Source organism: Pollachius pollachius, assembly GCF_949987615.1.
Source record: "Pollachius pollachius genome assembly, chromosome: 9".
NCBI classification, from domain to species: domain Eukaryota; kingdom Metazoa; phylum Chordata; class Actinopteri; order Gadiformes; family Gadidae; genus Pollachius; species Pollachius pollachius.
In genome coordinates, this window is record NC_136942.1 from 3,394,128 (window position 1) to 3,406,033 (window position 11,906).

At 45.6% G+C, this 11,906-nt stretch overlaps 1 protein-coding gene across 1 annotated transcript; it reads left to right on the forward strand.

Moving 5' to 3' along the window:
- The first annotated feature begins 333 nt into the window (after nucleotides 1-333).
- hbp1 (HMG-box transcription factor 1) lies at nucleotides 334-10,960 on the forward strand. The gene is made up of 11 exons (XM_079743031.1): nucleotides 334-382; nucleotides 1,723-1,901; nucleotides 2,268-2,448; nucleotides 3,345-3,465; nucleotides 4,304-4,418; nucleotides 4,945-5,060; nucleotides 5,867-6,023; nucleotides 6,769-6,913; nucleotides 7,859-8,146; nucleotides 8,676-8,817; nucleotides 9,757-10,960. The coding sequence occupies exons 2-11, from the start codon at nucleotides 1,829-1,831 to the stop codon at nucleotides 9,772-9,774; spliced, it is 1,356 nt and encodes a 451-aa protein (XP_079599157.1). The 5' UTR covers nucleotides 334-382; nucleotides 1,723-1,828; the 3' UTR covers nucleotides 9,775-10,960.
- The last annotated feature ends 946 nt before the right edge of the window (nucleotides 10,961-11,906 follow it).

Consider the following 11,906-nt stretch of genomic DNA (forward strand, 5'->3'; position numbering starts at 1 on the left):
ATGCAGCCATTGATTCATGATTGTGAATAGAAAATACAAACTGTAGGCTGTTGATATTTAAGAGCTTAACCAAGCTTAACATGGCGAGTAACGAGGCCTTGAGCATTTCATACAAAGTACAAAACGCAAGTATTGTTCTTGTTTTGCCAATCAGCTGTGACTGGATTGTAACAGACGTGTACTTTCACCCAGATCGACCAATGAGAATTTCATCAACAAACCAAGCCGCGCCCTCTGCAGCTTTATCACTGCTCTACACCAATGGAAACAAGAGCCCATCGCTACTGACGGTTTTGTCCACCAATAGATTTCCTTATTTGGCAATGTCCATTACCCACCCACCCAAAGAAAGCAAGAGAGTTAGTTGATCGCGACAGTTTTGGTAAGTGTTAAGTTATCTACTTAATTTCAAAGTAACGCACGGATCAAAATCATATAATCGATCATTATTATACGGGGCTTTACTGCACGATTTGAGAATGTGTATCTGGCGGAGTTGTCATGCACGTATTAAATGTCGAATGACAGATTGTGCTTGCCTGGGTTTTTTTTTCATTGTGACGTGTGTTTTGGTTGTATCAATCGACCAGACAGCGATCGCCCTGCGCTACGAAACATTCCAACTTTAATAGGATGTTTGGTTCCGTTATGGGTTCTGGAATGTGCGTTTAGACGTTTCCAACTCATTCATTTATTTGAACAGGCAACATAGGTTGCGTCATGCCTGAACTTGTTGACATTCTTTTGTTTACCATGTAGGCTCCAGTGCCTTTGCGTTCTCCTGTAGAACGACCTACTACCGTGTTGTAACACTTTGCTTTGCATCCATCTATTTTCTTACACGGTTGAATTCGCATGATTTTAGAATGTCATTTTAAGCAAAAATGATTGACCTTTTGGATCAGATACTTATTTAAATCATCAAACCAAAATGACCCTTTGAATTTGTTCAAGTATCCAATGGTTTATGAGAATGGATAACGTTTTAGGTTACCTTGTGCATTTAATCCATGTAGCCCTTTATAACCTAGGGTTATTGTTTTGATAGACAGAACTCGGTGGGCTACGTTCCCGGAATGCCTACATTTTTATACAAAGCAAAAACGATTGGCTGTCAACTATTTTTAGACTCCGGGATTTTTTTATTTGGTATTGAATGTGTTTAACACAATCAATCGGTTGTTTTTGTTACGCAGTAGTGAATGAATGAGCGATAGTGCGCATGCGCGAACGCAGTCTTTTAGTTTATAAACAAGCCCTGTACGCAATTGGCCACGTGACTGTTCTTGCACAGGGTTTCTGTTTCTTTCAAAGACAAAAGATTATCTCGACCCTTCGCATGTATCATACACATTTTCCGAAATATGAAATTTGTTTCTGATGGATGTCATTTGATAATTCAAGCCCAATTAACGCTGTCGTCTTCTAACGAACGCATGCGAACAAAATAAAAACAACATAAACAACCCCAAATAAGTTATTGTATTTTGTAGGCCTCAACAATGTTATAGGCTTTATATATGCTATAGTAAAATGGTTTCATGTCTTTAAATGATAACCATTTTACGTCTTTGGTTATCATTTATATGATTTTGTATACTTGTATATCATCAAAAAATTCAAGTTCAGTTATATTGCCATGTGACCTGGACTTGACCTGAGCATGATGTAGTCGTCCTCCTTTATCGGCTCAATCCTTCCGATGTTTTGTTTCCCCTGCAGCCAGGCCAGCTTGGGAAGCGTAATGTAACGCAGGAACGACAGCACATCTGACCTAGAACACGTGTGGAAAAAGGAAAACAAAAGAAAGGAGAAGAGAAGAGCAACAATGGACGAATCCTTCGACCCACTAAAGTGCACCGAGGAGCTGCCCTCTTCTCCAGGGTGCAACATGGATTTCGGTAATTTTTCACATTTGCCCTCACCATGTACCAGATATAATAATAATAATAATAATAATAATGATGATGATGATGATGATGATGATGATGATGATGATGATGATGATGATGATGATGATGATAATAATACATTTAATTTGAAGGCCCTTTCTCGGCAATCAAGGACACCGTACAAAGATACACAAAAGTCCTTAAAAAGAAACAAAAAATAAGATAAAGAAAAAATAAAAACAATAGTGAGAGACAAAGCAATTGTCCTCAGATGGAAGAGGCAGTTTTAAAAAACAGATGTGTTTTGAGTTTCAGATCAGATGATATTTGACAATAAGCACGTTAAGCAGAAGGAGGCTATGTCCGTGTGTGCAGATGACATGCCAGAGCTCCAGGAGGTGGGGGAGGACAGGGGCTCTTCAGAGATGTTCCGGGTGGGAGCGGGGGTCTCCCACCAGGAGCTGTGCACCTCCCCCAGCAACAACTGGCTGGCGGAGCTCGCCAACATAGCAACCAGCCCCCAGAGCCCCCTCCTCAAAGACGCCCCTCACAAGAGGTGAGTTTGCCCGTCCCGCTAGCTGGAGTTAGCGCTGGTTAAAGGAGCGGTAGGGCTTTGTGCATCGTGATGTCGCATCATAATGGCCGCCTCTATTTCGGGAGCATAGGAGTGTTGGTTATTATTTTTTCTGTCATCTCTTTTTGGTCATTGTTTAGTAATTAATCGGGATTGATTTGACATTATGGGGTGAAATTGTTGTGTTTTGAAACGACCAGAGCGTTTCTCATGCGAGACTTGGCGGAACAACGTTTTTTGTAGCACTGGTTGCGGTAGATTTATGTTGATTTAAGGATTTTGAACGACTACAACTTTCTCAAGTCATCACAAAATGGCGACAAAAAAATCCCATGAGGCTTTCTGTTGTACAATACCTATATGTGAGATTTGCTATCCGTAGCTATCTCTAGTCTAAATGTTTTAAACACTCAGCCCAGCCCTCCCTCTCCCTACTCATTCCAAACCTCACCCGTAAAAAACATCAGTTTGTTGACCTTGCAATGATATTTCTGTACTCTGGTACACAGTCGGAGCAATGAACCTAGATCCCTGTGGCCTCAAATTTGCATTTAGTCGACAGGACAGAAATAGTTTTAAAAACAAATTCAGACAAACAAAGGCAGGCTATTGTACCTTTTTTAAGGCTTAGGGCTGTCGGAGCATCATCATTGCATTTTTTTAACCCAGTAAGATATGAATCACCTGTTTGTCTTGGGGACATGACAAAAACACTTGGGGCGGGGACGGGTGGCATGTGATGATGTTCTTGGCGCATTACATACATACACCGCTCTGCCTATCAAAAGAACGTTATCCATGGTCGCACGAATCCCTATAAACGTTCCCTATTTTGTGAGTCTATTTTTTGTGTTTTTATTCAATCCACATTGTTTCAGATCGTCCCCAGTCCACATCTTTGGCAGCAGCAACAGTTTACATTCCTACGCCCGGCCGCCGCTGGCCAGCAGCGCCCCCACCTCGTCCAGGATGCATCTGAGAGACCGCCGACGCGTCAGGGTAATGAGACGCCCCCCCTGTCCCTCAACAGTCTGTAGACGCGTCAGGGTAATGAGACGCCCTCCCTGTCCCTCAACAGTCTGTAGACGCGTCAGGGTAATGAGACGCCCCCCCTGTCCCTCAACAGTCTGTAGACGCGTCAGGGTAATGAGACGCCCCCCCTGTCCCTCAACAGTCTGTAGACGCGTCAGGGTAATGATACGCAACCCCTGTCCCTCAACAGTCTGTAGACGCGTCAGGGTAATGAGACGCACCCCCTGTCCCTCTATAGTCTGTAGACGCGTCAGGGTAATGAGACGCACCCCCTGTCCCTCTATAGTCTGTAGACGCGTCAGGGTAATGAGACGCAACCCCTGTCCCTCAACAGTCTGTAGACGCGTCACGGTAATGAGACTCTAATGAATTAATACTCTAATGAGCTCTAACGGCTCATGACGAAAGGTTGACTCCGCTTGGTGTGTGTATGAATGGGTGAATGTTGTGCAGTAATTGTGCTTTGAGTGGCCCCCGGTTAGAAAAGCGCTGAATGGAATCCATTTAAATGGAATCCATTTACAATTTAGGTAGCAGATGGTTTTATCCAAATAAACTTCTCATTTATAATTATAGGATGTCAATGGAATGATGTCATTAAGCCCCTCACCATGTATTTATATATATATTCATATCCATGTACATTAAATTGACATTGTGTACCGTACACTGCATCCCATCCACAACCCGTGCCTGCTGCTTCATAATGAGTGTCTCAGGCCATGTGTCTCAGTTGGCTCGTCACGTTGGACACAAATATCAAGGTAAAGAATGACACAGAGTTCATGTCCCTGATCCGGAACAGGCCAGCAGTGAGTCAGAGTCCGGGGTCTTCTCCATGTCCTCGTCGTTCTCAGACGACGAGGACATGGCCTGGTCCCGCTCCTGGCCTTCGACAGCCTGGCACTGCTTCCTGAAAGGTAAACTATTTAGAGTATGGGAACACACGAGGGGAACACACGAGGGGAACACACGAGGGGAACACACACACACACACACACATTGCACTCTAACGTCACCGCAGTAGTATTTGATGTTGATGATTCAAGACTAATCCTATTTATCATAGGGTTAGGGTAAAACCCTATGATAAAACTGTAAAACCCTTATTGGGTATATAGCTAATAAAAAACAGCAAAAGTACAAAGTAAGGGTAAGAAAATAAGAGTGAGAAAAGTTTAAAGTGGAATGTAAAGTGGGAGTGTGCCGGTGTAATCATACTTGCATCAAATACAATCCGGTGATGGACATTGAATTAACATTGTGCAACAACGCGCGTATACAGATGATGTCAATACATGCAATCCAAGGTTGTAAAGATTGACAAAAGAAATGGATGGATGGACCTCAATCCCAAGCTCCCTGCTACTTCTGTACAGCGCGACGCAGTGGTTCTGCTGTGTGTCTTCTGCCGCGTGTTGACGTGTCCTTGGTTCGTCTCCGCAGGCACCCGGCTGCGCTTCCACCGCGGCTCCAACGTGGAGTGGCAGGACGCCGACGACCTCCGAGACTCTGATGACGACTCGGATGACGAGTCCATGATGGCGTGCACCTCCCTCAAGGTGCACGCACGCACGCACGCACGCACGCACGCACGCACGCACGCACGCTCACTCATTCACTCACTCACTCAAACACACACGTAGAAACACACACACACACACACACGTAGGCAGGCACGACATATACAGACACACACATGGGGGCACTCACTCACTCACTCACTCACTCACTCACTCACTCACTCACTCACTCACTCACTCACTCACTCACTCTCACTCACTCACTCACTCACTCAATTGCTCGCTCGCTCACTCACTCTCACTCACTCACTCACTCACTCACTCACTCACTCACTCACTCACTCACTCACTCACTCACTCACTCACTCACTCACTCACTCACTCAATTGCTCGCTCGCTCACTCACTTACAGTCACTCACTCACTCACTCACTCACTCAAACACACACACCTAGACACACACACACACACGTAGGCACGCACGACATATACAGACACACACGGGGGCACTTACGACACACTCACTCACTCACTCACTCAATCATTAACCCTTACTCACTCTTACTCACTCATTCACTCACTCACTCGCTCGCTCGCTCGCTCGCTCACTCACTCACTCACTCACTCACTCACTCACTCACTCACTCACTCACTCACTCACTCACTCACTCACTCACTCACTTACAGTCACTCACTCACTCACTCACTCACTTACAGTCACTCACTCACTCACTCACTCACTCACGCTGTTCCGTACTATGCGTGTGTCTATTATATAACAACCGCGTGCGGTGGTTGATCGTGAACCTGTGGGATGCTGAATGTGGTGGTCCTTGTGTCGTCCAGAGCTACGGCTCCGAGGGGCTCCGGTTGGTAGACCATGAGGAGGCCGTCTCTGTGGCCCAGGTGGTGCTCAAACTGACCTTTGACCCCGGCTCAACCACCAATGGCCTTTTGACAGCGGAATGCCGACTGGACCACCCGTTTTTCGTCAAAAACAAAGGTAGAGAATGCACGAATGAGATGGTGTTCGTTTGTTTGCTTTGTTTGAGATTTGTTCGAAATCTAGGAAACACAGAGTATGCATAGCAAGTGCATTGTGACAGATCTATATTAGGTCATATGCATATGTATTTTTGGCCCATATCCAATTTCTTTACCACCATCGTTCTGTAATACGGGACGCAATCATTATATTTTTTGTTTACCAAATATCTGCTGGGGGGTCGCCTGCAGCCGCCCATCGCTAATGCTCTCTCTCTCTCTCTGGCTCTCTCTCTCTCTCTCTGTGTCTGTCTGTCTCTCTCTCTCTGTCTGTGTCTGTCTCTCTGTTTCTCTCTCTCTGTCTGTGTCTGTCTCTCTCTCTCTCTCTGTCTGTGTCTGTCTCTGTCTGTCTGTCTGTCTGTCTGTCTGTCTCTCTCTCTCTCTCTCTCTCTCTCTCTCTCTCCATCTGTGTCTATCTCTCTATCTGTGTCTGTCTCTCTCTCTCTGTCTGTGTCTGTCTGTCTGTCTGTCTCTCTCTCTCTGTAACTGTCTCTCTGTTTCTCTCTGTCTCTCTCTCACTCTCTCTGTCTGTCTGTCTCTCTCTCTCTCTCTGTGTGTCTGTGTCTGTCGCTCTCTCTGTGTCCGCTGTCTGTCTCTCTGTTTCTCTCTCTCTCTCTCTCTCTCTCTCTCTCTCTCTCTCTGTCTGTGTCCGTCTCTCTCTCTGTGTCTGTCTGTCTGTCTGCCTCTCTCTCTCTCTCTGTCAGGGTGGGCTTCCTTCTACCCCAGCCTCACCGTGGTGCATCATGGGATCCCCTGCTATGAGATGCAGGTGGGGGACCTGTGTCTGCCCCCCAACCACCCGGATGCCATTAACTGTGACGACTCGGTGGTCTTCGACACTTTCAGGAGGTATGCCACCGTCCTTACAAACGTGATCTAGTAGCCCGGCTATTGCCAGACCAAGCTCAATCGTAGATTGGCTTGGTCTGGGGGGTCTGCTGTCATTTTCTTCAGCACAAGAGGCGTGATCAACGGGCCTAGTTCAAACGACTCTGTACGCAATTGGCTGCTTGCTGTTGCTTCCCTGTCGTCGTTGTGTTAAACCAGCCAATAGCGCGCCAGGGGGAAAAGCCAGCTCGGTGATTGGGTCCCGCAAAAACGTATCGGAAGCAGAAAGAAATGTATTGCTCTTCTCCAGAGCCTTCTGCAGGGCGAATTCAAATCGCCGGCAGAATGGGCTAGGGGTATCCAGTCTAGTGATCTTGCGCACTGATGAAAAAGGTTAAACAGTTCAGGATTTCAGCATGGAGATGGTAAAGAGCATGTGGTTTGTTCTATATGAGTCATGCCGGTGGCCTGTAGAGTAAAAGCAGACCTGACTATATTTAGACGCTAGGTAAACAAGAGACGACAGGAGATGCCTTAATAAACAGGGAAGTGACAGTGATCAAGCAGAACTACAGTGACTACGTAAGTTATAAAATGAAGATCATGACCCTGTTCACTTGTTACTCAGCAGATTCAACATATGTATGTATCTTTCGACTACATAATGATGGCTCTACGTTATTCTCATTGGAGTATGAATGACTGTATACAGCATAGAATAAACATTACCTACACATTACCCTATTCCCACTTATGGTACTGGAATAGCATTTAATTTCCACACGCCTAATTCAACTTTGGAGAGGGTGCATGATAAGACGGTCCAGAGTGGTCAGGGTTTGGACTCCCAGTGGGAAGGGACTGGGCTCTGACCCCAGGTGCATTACACACAGGCACTACAGCGTGCCTGTATGCCTGATCCCTAGCCGCTCCTTAATAACCACAACCACGTCTCTCCTCTTGCAGTTATGACTTCACCCCGCTGGACTCCTCAGCCGTGTACGTGTTGAGCAACATGGCTCGCCAGCGCAGGACCTCCCAGTCCAGCGGGGGCGCTGTGAGCCCGGACTGTGATAAGTTTGAGCGCTCCGGCTCCCCCCAGTCTTCCAACAGCAGATCCAGCAGGGGCCACACTTCAGGGACGGCCGTTGTCGCCGCGCCCACAAAATGCAAGCGGCCAATGAATGCATTCATGCTCTTCGCTAAGAAGTACAGAGTGGAGTACACCCAGATGTACCCCGGCAAGGACAACAGGTGTGTGTTCTTCCTGCGTCGCTATGGTAACGTCGAATCCGTTGGACACAGGGACGGGGGCAAAAAGGGTAGACAAGGGTGCTGTGATTTAAGATTCGAGAGTTGTGAAGAGCGAGCAGAAGAGAACGTTTTGAAACTAAACTAACCCAAAGAAACGTCCCCTCCATCTCTGCTAATAGAAGACACTGTGGCACTGTGCAACACCTAGCATTGACACTATTTTGTACTTTTACAGAACAGCATAATAGTAATGTTGTTATTCGATTTCCGGTACCGATTTTTACACCATTGTAGCCTTATTTCGATGCAATTGAATAATGGCTATATATAGCCATTATCAAGACCTGTAAGAAATCAGACTCGGAAAATGCTTCACTGCCAGGTAATCCTCCACATCGGGGAAATTTGTACTATGAAACCAAACAAGATGCAAAATGCACCCGTTCTGCTTATCAAGGTAGAAAAAAAGCCCTCGGTTGCAGGGAGGTGATTACCGATAATAACGCTGCTCTCCTCCGCCGTCATGCAGAGCCATCAGCGTGATCCTGGGGGACAAGTGGAAGAAGATGAAGAGCGAGGAGAGGAGGATGTACACCCTGGAGGCCAAGGTCCTGGCCGAGGAGCAGAAGCGCCTAAACCCAGACTGCTGGAAGCGCAAGAGGACCAACTCGGTGCGTGTCCCCCTGCTTCTAGATTGTCACCTGATGGGGCCTCTTTACGGCGCTTTCCCACCGGCGGATACGCTTCGGACCCAGCACGCCTCAGCCCAGTAGTGAGGGTGCGGCATAGCCCAGTCATGGCTCGCGGTTCCACCGCAGACACTACCCTTATGGTAGGGCGGGGTTTAAGCCGGATGGCGATAGCCGCGGCAGCTACGTAAGCATCGTGACCTCATAGCAGCCCGACACAGTGTAAACCGCTGGAAAAAGAAGATTGCGACACAATAAACGTCCCAACGAGGACGTCAAACTTTTGCGCGACATTTTCTTCAATCGTCGAAGCTGTCGCCGTTGTACACAGCACCTTTCCGGTACTGCGTTTGTTTGTTATTATCCCCCTGTCGCACGGAGCTGACGATTCTGTCGACCGATCGAGTACGCCGACGGAGGAGTACTGCAGAGGAGTACGGCTCGATGCGGCTCAGTCCGGATGACGCCCACTTTTGGCGGTGGAAACGCGATCCGTGCCGCACCTTTGCAGACGGCACCGACCCGCACCGTCCGGTGGAAATGCGCCGTTTAGGATAGGAGTCAAGGGCAGAGGAACCCGTGTTTGTCGACCGGGCCGAGTCTGCCGTTCTTTTATTTGCGTTCTATATATTCTGGTTTCACTTGGATCCTACCGTTTCTTATCATGCCGCCAGACACCATCATATCATCTGTTTATTGTCGCCTTGTGCAAGATTTTTTTTTCCATTCAATTCAAATGTGTCTGTATACCACTTAATCCCAGTTAGTCGCGAAGGATTTAGGAAGGGCACAAGAACATATATATTTATTTTTATTGTGAAAAAAGACGGATATTGCCAGCTCCATGTAACTTCAATCTAATTACACTCAAAGGTAATTTATGAACTGGTATTTTCTCCCTTTGCTTCTCTTCTCCACCAGGGCTCCCAGCAGACCTAGGTGACCCCGGAACCTGCTCAGGTGTTGCTGGTGTGATACGGAGGAAAAGCCCTTTAGATACCCACCGCTTAAAGCCTGACCACAGCTGTGCGCCCGCATTGTTGAGTTAGAACTGTGATGCAGAACGTATACATGCATTTTATAATCTTTGCAAAGAATACATTATAGAGACAACCTTTAAGGGAAAGAAAAAGGCAACATTGATTGCAGAATATATCCCCAGACTGTAAAATGTAATCTCATCACTAACAGTGCTACTATTTTCCTATATCTTTTTATGTCAGATATGCCTTTGTTTTATGTCCTTTTTTAAATAATGGATCTGCTTCTATATATTTCCAGATATTTCATACTACTCAGAGATAAACATGTGGATATGTGGTGCTACGCTCAGTGTAGGCTGAGCAATCTTTAAAACAGCAAGTGTCCATAATTGTAAAATAATAGTATAATACTATATTTTGCAACACTTTCTTCTTCTTCTAGCCTCTGCCTCATTTTGAGGAACTATCCACAGATTGGTCAACTTTTTCATGGATAAATGTTGTAATGCAGTGAGTAATAAGCAATTAAACGTCGGTCACACACACAAACACACACACACACACACTGTGTGTATGTGTGTGTGCCTGCCTTGACTTGCCATCCCCTTTCTTCCCACTGGGCTAAACCATGAATGGGCTTGGGGGGGGGGGGGGGGGGGTGGAACACACACACACACACACACACACAAATATACACACATTCACACATACTTACTTACTTATACACACTTACTTGCTTACAAACACACACCCACACATGTATACACACACACACACACACATACACACCTGCTTACAGACACACACTTACTTACACACACTCACACACACTACACACTCACACACACAAGTAAACACGTACATCATCAGTAAATCAGGGCCGGGCCTCACTGTAAGTGTTTAATTTTTATTGCACTTTATATAAATATGTAATCTAACATTTACAGCCATGGTATGCTCGAGGAAACCATTTGTATGATATGGTATATGATATGTAACTCGATTAGATATTTGACTTGCTCGCGGTGAAGCAGCCGTGCTTTGCTTGCGGGTTTGCTTGAGTTTATACTGCTTTGTTGATAATGTACAGGTTTCACATACACCCAACCACCTCTTGCACAGAATACCCCTTGTATTATATTATAAATACATTTTTAAAATTGGCATCCGACTTCAGGTCAGCCTGCATTGTGTTATTATTTCTTAGACTATTTGCTCACTGTCTTTGTAGTACTAGCATTCCAGTAAGTGGAAGATAAAGGAAAGCAGAGAAACAGCAGCCCTCACATTGACATATTAGCCATGCGGACACCTAGTTCAACATCAGTAACGTCTTCCTGCTTTAATAAATATTTTTTGTTTTGTTCAGGCATAGGCATGTCATCTATTTACTAAGATGCGTTGCCGTGGTCTTCCATCAGTGGTCTTTATTCGTGATTATTTATTACGTGATCGACAGAGGGCGCCAAAGCTCCACTGTCATTTACACTCCATGGAGACTGGATCAGGTTATTTACAACGTTCAGCGCCAATACGCCATTCATTTCGGATGCGCAGAGCGTTTTCCTCTGGCTGCATCCACACGAACGGCACCCATGCATGTCACTGCCAGGTGGGGAGGGGAACCTCAAAACTATTTAACTCGTATGCCACTGACAATATGAAGGATGCCCTATCCGATTATAACATACAAGTTAAAAATGTCGTTGTGCCTATAGTGAAGAAGCATTCATGGGCCTACAAGAAAGGGATTTTAACGAATGCATCATCGTGTTGCAATTCATTCAGAAAAATCATTATTAATTTTTCAGAAGTTTCGACCAAAAGCTTCCGGACTATAGCGATTACGTTTATGTTTTCATGAATCAACCATTGGCACGCCATATATAGCCTATACTTTATCATTGTATGGTTTTCTAGGACAAGTTTAAAGAGCCTCCAAGGCCTCATTTGCAATACACCAATCTGTTCCAACGCTTTGAAACGGATATAAAATGATAGTTACATTTAAAAAAAAAAAGTGATTAACACCATCACAGGGATTGAAGAATATAAATCAAATTTGACCATCTGGAACGAGACTCAACA